Raw genomic sequence first — 16,931 nt, 5'->3', positions numbered from 1 at the left:
ACAAACATTAGGGCAGGCAAGGTCACACTGGTTACATGGTACCTAAACTCATGTCTACTTTGCTATAAATACTATGGTAAAAAAATCTCTTCTCAAGCAATTCATAATGTCCCCCATAACAATTAATTCTAAATTGTGTTCTGTGCAAGATTAGTTCTCCAGCATACTAACAGGTGTTATATAAAAGAGGTTTCCATTGTTAAAGAAATTTGGGAAATAGTGAGCAAGTTTATCATAAGATTTCTCAGAAATTTTATACCTAGTGTGAATCATGAAACTCCGAGAAAGGTATATAAGATACAACTTCTCTAAAACATAATGGATTTCAGAAATACATTTAAAAACATGTAAAGAAAGGCCAGTGCTCTGAAAAATAAACTTTGGAAAATAACAACCTGTGGTAATCTCTTTTAAAATACCAATATTTGAAAATACAAGACAAAACTAGTTTTTTTGGACATGACTGAGCTGAACTCCCGTTTACTTCTCCTAGCACCCCCAATTTTACATTCATAGGTAGAAGTGTGCAGGTGATGATAGTTTCAGTTAAAAATCTTATAAATAAAAGCAATCAATCTGGTTGTGTTCTAAAACTGTCTAATCAGAATACATAAAACACCTGTCTTTTAAAATATGTAGGCAACTTTATTTTCTTTGCTCTTATTCTAAAGCCAGCTTTATTATAAACCAGTTAATTTCTTTTCTTAACCAAGCTACCCTTTAAAAAGAAACCTGTAATTTTAAATAAAGGAGAAAAGTTGACAAAAATGTAAAATTAGCATTCTTTATTGCTCCCTGGTATTTGGAAATGAATACTTGAAAGGTTTGTTGTTTTTAAAATGTGAACATTCCCTTCACTCCACACCCAAACCAAACGCGTGTTTAACTCTTTGGCTTCTCTCTGTAACTCCCTCCCTTCACATTCACTATCCGCCTCCCTCACTTGAGTCCTACTTCATCTCAAATTACCGTCACCATCTCTTAAAGGTTCTGCACTAATAAACAACGATTCTACTACTGCTGTCAGTCTTGCTGATAGCAGTGCCTAACATCTTTGTTCTTTTTTTTTTTTGAGATACCTACAGACTAGGAATAAGAGAAAATTAGCTGAGAATAACTTTTAATTTTTATGGTTTATATTTCTATTCTCGAGCCAGCTTCTTTTCCTTAGTATTTCCAAAGTAAGGATGGGTTCGTTAACAGTATCTTTTAAATTCAACTCTGAAATACAGCTCAGGAGAGTCATTCATTCACTTTTGTGAATTAGCTCATATTTCTATGAGAATTTCACTCATTTGGATATCTGTATCAAATTTATTTCTCCAGTGTGGGTCTGGTCTAACAATAACAATTGATTTCTTTAAGAGCACCTACTGGGACAATTTTATAAATTAAAGTAGCCTTAAGACTTCCCATCTAAGGGTTTACTTCATGGTATTAATCGTGTTTAACCACAGGAATTCCTGTGCTGAGAAGATCTTACATTCACATTGCCATGGTGTGCTGCCCTAGGAGTAGAACAGGCATTACCAGCGTGAAGAGAGCACACAAAAAGCCATCGGCATTTGAATGTTAACTGAAATCGCTACACCTAACTCTCTTTCACTAGCAAGGATGAGGGAAGTAGCGCAGGAGAGCAAGGCTGACATCGCCCCAGTCGTCTGAGACCAATTAGATGGTACACATGCTCTTTTCCAAATGTCACGCTGGAAAATAACTACATGAGAAGTTATTACGTCTGCCTGGCATATTTTGAATACCATCTGTTGAACACTTACCAGGCCTAGCCCTGTACTATGGCCTGTATCATAGAATCTGCTCTCAGCTGAATGAAGATGGTGGGGTCCCCAGGCCCCACAACTGTGCAGAGAGCAGTAGACCAGGATTCTGCTGCTAGGGAGAGCTGATTTTTATGAGTGCTTCCTTTGTGCGTTATGAAGGCTCCTCTACCCGGTCCCTCCCTACACGCTCACTCCCTCACTCTCCCTCAGCTCTTTCACTCAAATTTCACCTCAGTCTTTAAAATGGCACCTCTGTCTCCAGCATTCCTTACCCCCCACCCCTTGCACGACAGCCCTAACTGCCATATAACATTCTAACACAGCTTATTTATTCATTCCCTCACTAAAATGTACGGCACATCCTGAGAGAATTTTTTCCCATTTACTTTGTTTATTGCCCTGTCCCTGGTGACAAGAACATACCTTGACACAAATATTTATCTATTTTAATCCTTACACAAAGCCTAAGAGGAAGACAATTATTATCTTTACTGTATAGATAAGGAAACTGAAGGTTAGAAAGGGTGACTTGTCCAAAGTGCGTAGTTACAACAAAAATAAACTCGTGATACATGAAACGACATGGATACATCTCCAATGCACTGTTCTGAGAGAAAGAAGATTGATTCAAAAAGCTACATGCTTTATAATTCCATTCGGATGACTTTCTGGAAAAGGCAAAACTATAGAAAATAGATCAGTGGTTGTTGGATAGGGGAAGGGTATGATTACAAAGGGGAATGGCAGAACTTATGTTGGTGATAGAATGTTTCACCGCCTGATTGTGGTTAAGTAAGATGACTAGGACCAGGTGAGGTGGCTCATACCTGTAATCCTAGCACCCTGGGAGGGGAAGGGAGGTGGATTGCTTGAGCTCAGGTGTTCGAGACCAACCTGAGCAAAAGTGAAACCCCATCTCTACTAAAATTAGAAAAAATAGCAGGGCATTGTGGAGGGCACCTGTAATTCCAGGTAATTGAAAGTTTGAGGCAAGAGGATTGCTTGAGCCCAAGAGTTTGAGGTTGCTGTGAGCTGTGATGCCCCGGTATTCTACCTAGGGTGACAAAGTGAGACTCTGTTTCAAGAAAAAAAAAGTAATGTGATTAAATCTTTGCCAAAACTCACAGAATTGTACTCTAAAAAAGGTGAATTGTACTATGTGAATGTGATAGGCAGAATAATGTTCCCTCTGTCTCCAAAAATGTTCATGTCTTATTCCCCAACCTGTAGATATATTGCCTTACATAGCCAAGGGTCTCTACAGACGTGATTCGGGGTCTGGAGATGGGGAGATTGTCCTGAAGTATCTGGGCCCAGTGAAACCCCAGGGGTCCTTATGAGAGGGAGGGAGGAGAATCAGAAGACTTGAAGTGCTGGCTTTGAAGAAAAAATTCCATGAGCCAAGGTATGTGGGCAGCCTCTAGAAGCTGGGAATGGCAAGGAAACCAATTCTCCCTTAGAGCCTGAGAAGGAACCAGGCCTGCTAACAGCCAGTAAGACTGATTTTGGACTTCTAAGCTCCAGTACTGTAAGAAAATAAATTTGTGTTGCTTTCAGTCAGCATTTAAGTTTGTGGTAATCTGTAACAGCAGCAGGAGGAGAGTAATACAATAAATTATGCCTCAACAAACTTGATTTTGTTAACATCTGTAAACTATTGAAAATAATACCTCATATAAATTGTTGCAGAGATTAAAGGATATAATTCATAAAAAACACTCAGCTCACTCCTAGCATTCACACACTTTCACTAAATGGTAGCTATTATTATACAGAAACTGAATTACTGAGTGTAATGGGACTGCTTTATATTAGAATATGTCACAAATACAATATTATACAAAAAATTTCTTTAGCAACTCCTAAGCACTACTTAATGGCTATAATCTGACCCAGACAAATGATTAGATTATACATATATATAGATACACAAACTTTATCTTGTGAGAAGAGTTCCAGGTTAGTACTTTTAAATTTTTGGATTATAAACCGTACTACTCTGTGACGTATCATATTCTTTAATTAGCCTGTGACATTATCCTACAAAAAAGCTTCTGAATCTAAATCTATATTGATACATAACGAACATCTGTCCAACCTGATTTTCTGGCCCTTTTTTGGGATCTACGTAGGGAACTGGTTCATTGTATGTTCTTGCATTTGTGTAAATGAATTTAGCATAATATACACGTCCTCTCCCAACACATGGTTTTGAATGTTGTATGCTTTTTCCAGGGTTTTTTTCATGTTCGATTTCTTCTTTTTTTTCAGTTACATACACTATACCAGCATCTTCTATTTCATGCTGTCTGAAAAACATAATTAAATAGTAAATCATTTACTCCAATAATCATTTCAGTACTGAGTCATAATTACACAAAATAAGGTTTAAATATATTTCAAACATCAGTCAAGACAATGTAGACTATTAATATTTATGAGGGTCTGTGCTATTAAAATTGGGGAGGATATCTTCTAATTTTAAATCACATAGAAGAGATTTGTGTTAATAGTGATTACTCATTACAATATACTAGTATAGTGTACCAACTCTTGTTTTCTTGGAATAAAGGAAGAGTAGTGATTAGACCATGCTTACAAATCGTATTTTCAGTATTAATGCATGTGGGTAAGTTACATGCTAAACTTAACTCATCTTCTTTAAAGTATTATTACCAAGAGATAGCCGCCTACCCCTTACCTAGTAAACAGCCACCTGAATGAGGATCAGCTATTTAACTTTGAAAGCTTACCTGGCAGACTTTAAAGCTACCAGATGACCACCATTATTTATCTTTCCAAGAAAAGGCCAGTGTGCAAGCAGTAAAAATCAATTTCATCACTTTTTGCTTCTAGCAACTACACTACTACAAAAATGAAAATATTTTTGAATGTTTAGAAATAGCTTAACAAATTTTTATTTTAAATACAGAGAAACAGACTTGAAAGGGCAGTATTTTAAAGTTTCACATGCTTGAAAAATAAAAAATGAAATGGAACGAATTTGAGTATTTTTTACATAGATGCTGTTACAATCAAAGCTGTGACCCCACAGAAGGTGAGACAACAAGATTTCAAATGTCTAAAGTGGAAAATTCTGTTTAACCTTATACATAGCCCTTAAAATATAAAACCTTTGCCTTCCTTCAAAACAGAGCCAGGTCTAGCTCTTCTGTCATGTCATTTTTTTTTTTTTTTTAAGTTAAAACGATCAAGTGGCTTTCCATTGCATTTGCAATAAAGTACTGCCTCCTGATTGTAGCTTTGAGGTCCTCTGCCACTGCTCCAGCTAATCTCCTTAACCTCCCTCCGGCCTCTCCCCCACGCTTCTGTAGCCGGCCTGCCTTCAGTCCTGGAACACACCACTCTCTTCTCTCCTTAGACCATCTGCACGTGCTGTTCCCTCTACCTGAGCAGCCCTTCCCCAGCTCCCTCGACACAGCTGACTCATTTCATTTAGGTCTCAGCTTAAAAGTCATCTCCTGAGCAGCTTTTCCTGGAGTGCCCCTTCACCAGCCCATGGGTTCTCTATTTTAGTACTCAGTCCAATTCTTTTCTAAACTACATTTTATGTACCTAGTTCTTCATTTACTTGTTTTTAGTAAGCACTACAAATATCATTTACTAGTCAAGAAGTTCCATGAAGGTATAAGTTGTTTTATGCGTCATTATGTACGCACACCTGGACAAGTGTATTACTCATTGAAGGTAAATGGATTTTCATAATAATATTTACATATTTCTGGTGAATCTGCTGGAGTTGCTTTCTCTCTGGCTTTGTTTTAGCTGTATACGCCCAATCCTCACTCCATTACGCATATAAACAGTATTCAGAATCCTTGGATTCTAGTTTCCTGCTTCCCAACTAAATTGCTTTTTGTAAAGGATTTAGAAACACTGATTACTGGTAAAATGTAAATAATCTTTTTTTGGGGGGGGGTAGTTTTGATTTGTCACCCTTCATAGAGTGCCATGGTGTCATAGCTCACAGTTTGGCTATGAGTGATTCTCTTCCCTCTGTCTCAGGCATTTGCCACAATGCCAGGCTAGTTTTTTCTATTTTTAGCAGAGATGGCGGTCTGCCTCTTGCTCAGGCTGCTCTCTAACTCCTGGGCTCAAGCAATCTGCCACCTTGGCCTCCCAGAGTGTTAGGATTACAGGCGTGAGCCACTGTGACTTGCCTTTTCTATCACCTTTCCAGAGATGTAAGTATTATTGAAAGGGTGGAGAAGGTGACACCTGTGGCTCAAAGGAGTAGGGCACCGGCCCCATATGCCAGAGGTGGCGAGATCAAACCCAGCCCTGGCCAAAAACTGAAAAAAAAAAAAAAAAAAAGGGTGGAGAATTTGGGGTCAACTCTTATTGTAGACTTTGCAGGGGTAAATCAGTTTTTTCCACAGCTGTTTCTCATAGTTGTAACCCAGTAGTACCTTTGTACAGGAGTTGGGTCCTTGGGACTGTGGCTATTTGCTTGTGTACTCATGCACTCATCTGATTAAGCACTTGTGATGTGACTGGCTATAGGCTGATACATAAATGTCAAATACAACTCTGTAGCAATCTCTTACCAGAAGGAAAACAGATAAAAACACTAGTGGGCCCTGAACCTCGTGAGACCTAGATTGAAAAACCCAGCTGGGCCATTTAATATCTGAGCCTTCATTACCTTACTTGCATGAGGACAGTAATGCCTATTGTGAGATGTGAGAATAACACAGAATCATGCATTCTTTCAACAGATATTTATTGAGTTGAATATGCTAAATGTGGTGGAGGTGCTGAAGATAGAGCAGTGACAAAATAAAAATTCCTGCCCTCACAGAGCTTACATTCTAGTAGGGGCGAACAGTACACACACACACACACACACACACACACACACAAAAGAATAAGTACAGTCTGCAGCTGGTGTTAAGGCCGAAGGACAACAATAAAGCAGGGACTGGGGAAAGGGAGTGCAGGTATGTGGGAGGTAGGATACATTTTTAGGTAGAGTGGAGGCTGCATTGTGAAGGTGGCAAAGGAAAAAAGACAAAAAGAAGGGAGGGAGGGAGAGTTAAGTGCATGTGTGAGGGAAGGGTATTCCAGAAGAGTGAACAGTAGCTGCCAAAGCTTCACAGAAGTATGCTCATCCTTAGCACAGTGCCTCTCAAAGTGTGGGCGCTGGAGGAGCAGCGCTGGAATCAACTGTGACCTTGTTAGAAAGACAAACTTATGGGCCCCATTGCAACCTACAGAATCATAATCGCTGGGGCTGGTTCCCAGGAACCTGGTTTAACCATCTGTTCAGCTGATTCTTATGCACATTAATGTTTGAGAGCCATTGTTCTAAGGACAAAAATACAGGCTCTGGGAGCAGGCTCCACATCACTGGTTAACTAGCTGAACTACTTTGATTCAATGGTTCTCAAAATTTAGGGCACATCAGAATCACCTGGATGCCTCGTTCTAGCCCAGGTTGTTGAGTCCCACCCCAGAGTTTCTGATTGAGTATATATTGGGGTGGGAAGGCCCTAGGAATTTGCATTTCAAACAATGCTGGTGGTGGTCTGAAGATCAGTCTAAGAATCACTGAGCTGATAGCAAGGAGGCCTGTGTGCTGTAGCAGAGTCCTGTCCGAGGTAAGCTGTGGATAAGGCCGAGGAAGGAAGGGGAAGGGACATGTTGGAGGAGCCTCATAGGCATTCACTCTACCCTGTCAGATGGAGAATAGTGATCTAACTTGTGCGGTAAAGACCACGCTGGCCACTGTATTAATAAGGCTGCAGAAGGGGGAAGGGAGGGAGATTGGTGTGCTCTCGCCAAACAGGCACAAGGTAAGGGTAGGTGGCACGCCCGGGTGAGGGGCACAACTACAGCAGGGGCTTTACCTAACAAATGCAAACAATGTAAGTTAATCGTTTATACCCTCCTATTAATCTGAAATTTAAAAAAGTACAAAATACACACAAAGAAGGGCAACAGAGGCAGCCACGCCGCCACTTAGAAGACTACTGTCGCTTCCAGGTAAGAGAAGATGGGATTTGGAATGAGGAGGGGATGATGATGGAAATGGTCAACAGTGGCGGATTCTGGATAATTTTACAAGTGAAGCCTACAGAATTTGCTAATAAGTTACACTGGATGTGTCTATGAGAAGGAGTTAGTTGATGATTGCACGATGACTTCCAGAATTCTAGGCTAGGTAATGCATGTAAAGGGCCCGACACGCAGTGTGCGCTCAGCAAACGGCGAGTTTTAAAAAATGACTGTAAGCGCTCAGCTGCCAGAAACCAGAGGCAACCTGGGGACTGTCTGAGGTTTGGCATGGGCTGTCCGTGTTCAGGACCCATCCCTTGGGTGTCACCTACCCCTCCCACTGTAGGAGGAAAATAACTTTTCAAAAGGGAAAATACAAAACCACACCCCAGCACTTACTGCTGTATATCATGCTCTCCCTCCATGGGCACCTACGGCCTGGCACCAGGCAGCGAGGAGCCTCCAGGAAGAACAGGGATGCAGCCCTGCCTGGCACGAGAGGTGAGCAAAGCTCGGCTACTGTGACTCCCGCGTTGCTAAGCGACAGCGGCCTTGGGAAGGGCGTGGGGGCGGGAGCCGGGGCGCGCAGGCGCAGTCACCCGGTTGGCTCCGGGCCGGCGGCTGCGAGCGCGGCTGCGCGAGGTGGGCGGGGGCGGCTGGCTGGGTGTCCCCAAGCCCAGGCTCTGCGTCTTGCGTCTGAATTTTCACTTTCCCCGGTAGAGCTGGCAGGGGTATTTACAAGGGCCGACTGGGTCCTGCAGGATCAGGCAGTGGCTGTTTCCGGAGCCTCCCCCGCGGCCCTGGGCTCTGGTGCTGGGGGCGGTGCTGCTGGCGTCGCCCGGGCGCTGCACTGCTGCCCTAGCTGGCTCCAGAAGTGCGGGCCAGCAGGAGGGGAACTTGTTTTCCCTTGACCCATTAAATACTGTGCAAGTGGTGATTCGCTGCTCCTGGGCTGCCTAGCTTTTGCATGATAAAGCTTGGCTGTCACTGTTTTCCACCATTTTTGACAACACCCCTACCCCCGCCCCCTCCCGGCTGGGTGGTGAGGATTAAAATAGAGCAAGTGAACACACTTCTCCTGCAAATGAGGCTCCCTGTGGTGTGTGCATCTGTTCCCGCCTGAGCGAGGTTCACAATCGGGTGGCTTAGGCCGCAGGTTGGGGCTTGTACTTGTAGCACTTATCCAAAAAGAGCAAGTTCCTGGGAAAAGCCGTTATGACTTGCGTCCACCTTCTGGCTTTGGAATTTCTTACCTCATTACACCATTGCCTCTCAGTTTCCACTACCTGAGCCAGAGGTCTTTGGCATCTGTCATGGTAATTCATGCATTTCCCTGGATGATGGAAAAAGAGGAGTCGTTACTGAGTTGAATTAAACTGTATATCACGCTTTGCTTGTGCCTACGTTTTGTAATCCAGAGTCAGTATCAATGTGGATGACATTTACTTTGGAGAGATGAAAGAGCAGAGGTTGGTCCTAGGACTCATTTCACATGTGTGAACTGAAGTCCGTCAGGAAGAAGGGTATATGAATAGATCTGACACCTGTTGACCGAGATAACAAGGTCTAACAAGTGTGGACCTTGTTAAAGACTGGAGTGTGTGTAAATGTGTTATTGTCTGTGTATGTTTGGTGAATAAGATGTGGGTGGGTAAACAAATACGGGGAGAGTGGGTTGACAACCTGAAAGCAGAGGAAACGAACATTTATCGTGCTCCCACTTGGGAACCAGGCATTTGTTAGGCACTGTATTAAACACCACCTACTTGATCTAACCATCCAACTGCGATTAGGAGCTTATGTCTGAATGCTGCTCTACCTCTTATTAGCTAGTTCGTTCACTTGGGCAAGTAATGTAACCTCTCTGAGCCTCAATTTCTGCACTCACGAAATGGGAAGAATACCTAGGGAGCTTCTGACATTAGATGATTTAAATAAAGACAGAGTATTCAGAGTGGTGCCTGATACTTACTAAGTGCTTGGTCCTTATCAGCTATTATTTTTTGAGCAATTTGATCTACATAAGCTGCCACAAGTCCTTGATGCTCAGTCAACTCCCTCATTATTCCCTTTTAACTTCTATTTTAACTTTGTTAGGAGTCAGAAAACAATGCTCTAAAATGAAGGCCTCAGAAGCAAAGGTTTTTCTCTGACCCAGTCCTGCCCTCCTTTCTTTTCAGTCCTATTCTCCCTGTGGCTAGCCATAGAAACTAGAATCCCTCTTTCCCAAGGCGGTGATAGAAACTACAGCCCCCTTTCCCCAAAGCCAGCCATAAAACCTAAAAATATTACTCTTAACTTCCCCCTCCCTTGCAGTTCTAGCCACAAAAAAGATTATTTACCTTGTTTGTAGGTTACACGGTATGACCCTGATTCCAGAAAGGGTCCTGGAATGATGTTCAGAGATGCCAAGAGGAATCTAGAAAGGCCTTGCTCCATTGCCCCACTCAGTCTCTTCACATTAAAAGGGTACCCTTTCATGCAATCATTTTTCTACATGGCTGTCCATGTTTTGTTGAACAGTTTCCCCTGTATCATTGAATCTTCATTCTGAAGGTTCCTGTGTACACATTGAATATGGCTTTTCTCCTATGAATCTGACTCTTGTCAGTGATTTTTTTTTTATTGTTTAATTTTGGCCCCTACAACCTTCACCAATCTCTTTAAGCTCCTAAAACTATTTAATCTCAGGAACAGTCCCAACTGCTTGATAAGAAATGGGAATTTTTCAACTTTCTCTTGTCAAACCAATGAATTCACCTGCATTCATACAGAATGAGAATTGTCTCTGTTTTGAGCAATATAGTATTAGTCTAAAACATAATTATGTTAATCTCTTTCCGACTGTTAAGCAGTTCTAAATGCTTTTCATACCCATTAATCTTAAACGTTAAGAAATTATGCCTACTACAGGGAAATCACCATCTAGTTAAAAGGTGAGACATACAGAAAAAAATTGTGAATAAAACAATACATAAAAGCTTTATGTGATAATCACAAGTGTTAAATTTCAATACTGATACTTATTGGTGCCAATTATTTTTGGTGCCTTTTCTGCAGGGCATTGCATAATAAAATGGATTGCACAGTAATTATTGACTTTGTATACAGAAAAAGCACTAGACTGCTACTAGTGGCTTTTATTACTATTTGACTTGGGAGAGCCACTGAAACCTGTCTGTGCTGTAGATTTGCACTTGCTATAAAGAGGTAGCTTAGATAATCTTTGTGTAGATTTGCACTTGCTATAAAGAGGTAGCTTAGATAATCTTTGTGATTCACTTTCACAGGTGTAAAATACAGTGATTCTGTTGAAAAACTCATGTCTGAAAAATCAATGAACGCGCTAGCCTACATGCACGTAATTCTCTCATTTGGAATAGGTAGTTTGGATACTTGCCAATGAATAATTCATAGTTACTAATACAGGGCAAGTTAAAAATACCAGCACTATTTAGGCAAGAACACCATATGTGAGGGACACAATGGGATAGAAGTTACCCAAAATGTTATAGATGCAGAAAATTATCACCAGTTTTTTGGAACCATAGGAAAATGACAAAAATAAAGAATGGCACAGTTGTATAACTGAATAGGGAAGCCGAGGCTTGGGGAGATTGACCTTCTGCTCAGTTCTTTCTTCAGTGATATGCTAGGAATTCAGGTGAAGATCTCAACAGTACCACATAAATAATAGCCCTGATCCTGTTTTTGAAAAACATCATCTGGTCAACCTTATATACATGAATTGTGAAGAGTAATAAGAAAATACACTTAGAGAACTTATCCTGCCTATAGCATTCATTAAAAGTTAGCTGTTCGTATTCTATTTTTAAATAGCAGGATGAAATGTTCATCACATTTCATGCATTACGTTGTCTTTTTTATTTTTTTTTGCAGTTTTTGGCTGGGGCTGGATTTGAACCTTCCACCTCCGGCATATGGGGCTGGCACCCTACTCCTTTGAGCCACAGGCGCTGCCCTGCTGTCTTTTTTTCATTATGCTAGGCTATAAAAACTTTATCAAACCGAAAGAGGCATTAATTTAAAGACAAATTAATGGAAACGAGAAGTGTTAATGTTAGGTTTGCTCATCTTTGAGGATGGATAGGTACAAATAAGTCACAGAAACCCAAGGGACCTCAGTTTTCCTCTTATCCACCTTTAATGCTAATTGACATACAGGTTTAAGAGAGACACATGACAAAACAAAGTATGGGTTATATTTTTTAAAAGCTCGATCTGTATTATGATGATATATATGGTGATATAAATGACCATAGATACTACAGATATGCCTGGGTATGTTTATATTGATACAGATGTACAAATTAAAATCTCAATTTTTAAGATACCTCTTGAAATAACAAAAACAATTGTAGTCTGGGTTACTACAAAAAATCATTGTCAGAAATCACTAGTTTGGAAACTTCGCCAATTGAATGAAGAAATCTGTATTTTATGAATTTGGAGGGTTCTCACTGCCTCTATGGTTTCATAATTCAAAGTTCATGTTTAAATAATCCCAGCTCTGGTTGCCTTTATAGAATTTGTATGACTAAAGGATGAACGAAAAGCTAGCTGGAGGTGGGAAAAACAGCAAAGGGCCATTGTGGTACTATAGTGCTCGTCTAGTGAAGATTGGCTGAATGAATGGTTATGAACATTTAGCTTCCTGAGGAGGGAACCTTGTGAAATGAAACATGGCTAGGGGGTTACCACTATCAGTGGTAGTTTCTCTACCTCTTGAGGTAAGCCATTGCAGTATGGCCAGGCACGGTGGTTCATGCCTGTAATCCTAGTACTCTGGGAGAATGAAACAGAATTGCTTGAGCTCAGGAGTTGAGACCAGCCTGAGCAAGAGTGAGATCTCATCTCTACTCTTCATTTCTACTAAAAATAGAAAAACTAGCTGGGTGTCATAGCAGGCACCTGTAGTCCCAGGTATTTGGAAGGCTGGGGCAAGAGGATCTCTGGACTCCAAGAATTTGAAGTTGCTGTGAACTATGATGATGCCATGGCACTGTTCCTAGGGCAGACAGAGTGAGACTCTGTCTCTAAATAAAATAAATTAACCATAATGATATACATTAAACATAAAATTCTAAGTACAATCTTTCTAATATGACTAGAAAATATTAGGAACACGTGTCTTGCGATTAAGCAAAAGTAACTAGCAAGAATAAAACTGGCCCAAGTTGTACGGGTCTGTGGTGAGGGGAAGACTGAGACAGGGAGGCTGTGATGAGCAAGGGGACAATCTGATAGCCATTCAGCTGTGGGGCTGGAGTGAAAAGGGAGTGTGCTCTGCCTACGCATAAAATGTCATCGTGCACAGCGCGTCCTGACAATAGTGCAGCAGTTAATGCTCCGTGGTTGGCACAACAGAAACAGTAACAATTCAAGAATAAGCACACAATCCCCAATCACCACGACTCCCACTCAGGACTCTATCTGGAGCCACAATTTTGAGACCATGCCACTGAACTGGTAAACAATGGGCATTATGTTGATAGGAACGGGTAGACCTGTGATAAATGTCAAATGCTGTCAAATCATAGCAAAAGTGGAGAGTGAGGAGATAATATAACATTCCATTTAAACAAAAATGAGGGCTTAGACCTAAAAGAATATACCCAAAGAGAAATCCCGGCAGGGTTTTAAGAAGGAAAGTGCAGTCCTTTTAATTAATAAGGGTTACTTTAATTGTCCTCAAATATCTCCTCTAAACCTGTGCCATTCTTTTCAAAATGGTATGGCAAGTAAAACTTTTGCAAGTCATCGCTTTTAAACTCTTATTCTAACCTATCCTTCTCTCTTATATAATTATATTGGTATTATGTGTTTCAAATTATAGTAAATTACTTCAGCATTTATAAACTTTTTAAGAGTTTGGAAACTTAGCTATGTTTTTTATCCTCTTACAATAAGCCTGGGAGCAAACTATTTAGCTGATTTATGTCCCCACACCAGTTTTTTTTTTTGTTTGTTTTCCGGGCCAACCTCTAAGTCTTTAATAAGGGGTTGTAAGATTGAGGAAAAGAAATCTTATAGGACTTTTCCTATATTTTAAGAGAAGCAGCATCAGAAAGAAAAGTAGCATTTCTGTACTTTTTGCCATGTAGAGAATAGAGATGGGAAGAATTAGTCTTTACTCTGTCTGGCTTATGGCTTGACAACCTCATGGGGAACTGTAGAAAAGCCTTATAAATTGTTGTCATCGCCTAAGGTCTAAGCCTCGAAGGGCATTGTTGTCTAAGCCACCATCGTGAAGGGCAGGTATTCCCCGTTGGAGATCCATATTTGGGGCTGGCTGTTTTGCTTACCATCCTTAAGACCCCTGGAAAGTCTGACCTCTCTGGGCCTCTTTGTTTTTATCCATACGCTGTGATGGTAACATCTACTCTATCTACTAATCCAGAAGGGTTAAAGGAATAGTTAACCAACAAAGAGCCTTGTTAAACTGCCCTGGGTTAACAAGTGCAGGCATCATGGTTACTAAATCCAATGTTTGGGCCACACTAATGTCCTAACTTCACCCTCTTGGCAGTAGTTTCACAGGAAGACAACTCCCCGTATATAAAATAGAGTTTCCATCAGAGTATGCTTTGGTAACAGCCTCTCCCTGCAAAGCTTTTTCTTGCCTTTGCATTTTGCTTATGTTTTAGGTTCTGTTTGTTTGTTGAGCCTATTAATCCTTATTTTAAATATTAATTTTTTTTTTTTTTTTTTTTTTTTTTTGGCTGGGGCCAGGTTTGAACCCACCGCCTCTGGTATATGGGGGTGGCACCCTACTCCTTGAGCCACAGGTGCCACCCATTAATCCTTATTTTAAACCAGATTTCATCTCTGTAGAAATATCAGACTGAGGAGCCCACCCACAAGATAATGTACTCTAAACTCATATCTCTTTCTAAAAATGGGCCTGAATTATTATATAGAAGATTAGACCAAATGACTAATTTTATACTTTCATTTTAATTTGATTCTGTTTGATTAGTTTGTATGAAAACACAAAGCCTCACTTGTGGGGAAAATGTAATGATTCTAAGTATGTTATTCTCCTGATGACTGCTTATGTTACTTAAAATATATAGAAGTCATGTAAATTTATCTGGGACGTAATTCGTAGGGTTATGTCTCAAACTTATTACCTTCTATCAGTTTGTATTTATATGTAGTAATGTGAGAATCCTGTTACTTCCTAGGATTCCTACTCTTTAATGGGGGTTGCACTCGAAAATGAAATGAACAGACGGAGGCTGTGGGAAGCAGGCTCTGTAGTATCAGGAGGATTTCTGCCAGAGCATGTGATGGGCTTGTTTGACTTATTCTGCAGGCTGGCAAGAAATGGAAATCTGTTCCTCAGCGATAAGCAGGAACTTCATTTAGTCCCTTGATAAAGAGGGCTGTTTGGCTGGGGGACCTTTTTTATTGGAGCAGAGTCAATGGGAGGAGACTTGCAGTTAAGTCACTTTTAGTTTCATTTTTTGGAGACAGGGTCTTGCTCTGTGGCCTGGTGACAGTGCAGTGGCATCCTCGTAGTTCACTGCAACCTCAATCTCCTGAGCTCAAGTGATCCTCCTGCCTCAGCCTCCTAAGTAGCTGGGACTCTAGGTACATACCAACCACTATGCCTGGCTAATTTTTCTATTCTTAGTATAGACAGAATTTTGCTCTTGTTCAGACTGTTTTTAAACTCCTGGCCTCTAAGCACTCCTCCTTGTCTCAGCCTACCAAAGTGCTAGGATTACAGATGTGAGCCATCACACCTGACCAGTTAAGCCATTTGAGGCCCTCTCAATGTCACCAGATGTCAAGGCAACACGTAATATTGGGCCTTAGTTTTAGGATTTACACCACACACGTACAGTAGTACCATACCATCACTTGTTTATTACCTTGGACTTGTACCCTAGATATGTGTTTGTAGATGTCTTGTTTCCCAGTCAAACCATGAACAGTATACTCAGGGACAGCTAGTGTTTAAGTCTTCCACTTAAAAAATAATGCACATATGGTTTGTGCAACACTATTAGCATTAGAATTGTCTGTCTTGTTGTATCTCAAAATGACACTTTCAAATTTAATCATATCAAGAGGCTTTAACGTACCCAAGTTTTATCTTTGTACACAGTTAATTTTTAAAATGTAGTAAATTTTAGTATCAAAGGATGTGTGAGGCAGAATTTATTCTTCTGTTAGTAGTCTGAACTAATGGCTGGCAAGGATGCCACATAAACACGTACTGCTGAATTAAACCTCTGTGATGTGCCATGGATTGACAGCTCTAAACATTTGGAGCTACCCAGGTTTGCTGACATTTGAAAATAGCTAATGTTTTTTTTCACCACTCTGTTTTCAAACAATGGGTGAAACAATAAAATGAATGGGACATTGGCATTCTTTTTAAAATCAGAGTTAAGCTACAGCCTAAAACCCAGAATGCTGATATCTCAAATGTATTATTCAGACTGCGTATTGTAGGCACTAATGGGACCCATTAAGAGAATTCTTACTGTTGCTAAATTCAAGCAAATTGGTAGGGGAGAGGGATGGTAAGGAGATCATAGACAAATTGGAAGAATTTATAGTATATTCTCCCAATTTTCTAAAAATTTAATATTAAATCTCTTATTCATCTGAAGTCCATTAAACTGATTTTATTTTTTACCCTATAAAATATTTGTTAAATTATAGGCAACCACAAACTCAAAGATCTTTCTCTTTAAAAATTGGACAAATTAGACAATTAGACAAATGGGAAAAGTTTCAACATTTTATTTTTATTCTTCCAGAGTAATCCATTATGTCTTTGAGGATATCTTTTCTTGCATTTCTTACAAATAATCCTATCTAGACCCATCACAATGCAAACAAAATGCCGTTGTAAAGAAATTACTGATTTCACTCTAACATGAAAATTTAAACTGATTTACTTAAATTAAAATGACGTTTCCATTGCAAAACTTTGTTGGCATAAGAATGTCCAGAGATAAACACTAATTTCAAGGATTAAGTGCTAATTCAGTTTATTACTATTAGAATTCTTAAAGTTTTCTGGTTAAAAGTGAAAAGCTTTTACTTATTTCAAATTAGGTAATAGGAATTTAATATATAGTTTTTTAATAA

The 16,931-nt window shown here is 40.1% G+C and overlaps 1 protein-coding gene across 1 annotated transcript in view; it reads right to left on the bottom strand.

Moving 5' to 3' along the window:
- The window catches only part of CUNH2orf73 (chromosome unknown C2orf73 homolog), a 32,212-nt gene extending 23,988 nt beyond the window's left edge, over window positions 1–8,224 (bottom strand). Inside the window, exons 1-2 of the mRNA XM_023512116.1 lie at window positions 8,199–8,224; window positions 3,880–4,090 (exon numbers count right to left, since the gene is read on the bottom strand). Coding sequence (XP_023367884.1) covers window positions 3,880–4,090; window positions 8,199–8,224 — 237 coding nt within the window. The remainder of the gene's footprint in view (window positions 1–3,879; window positions 4,091–8,198) is intronic.
- Between the last annotated feature and the right edge of the window lie 8,707 nt (window positions 8,225–16,931).

The sequence above is a fragment of the Otolemur garnettii genome, unplaced genomic scaffold, assembly GCF_000181295.1.
Source record: "Otolemur garnettii isolate 467f Iridium unplaced genomic scaffold, OtoGar3 scaffold00024, whole genome shotgun sequence".
NCBI classification, from domain to species: Eukaryota; Metazoa; Chordata; class Mammalia; order Primates; family Galagidae; genus Otolemur; species Otolemur garnettii.
Note: the sequence above shows the minus strand (reverse complement) of the source record. Positions and strands in the feature narration are given on the sequence as shown.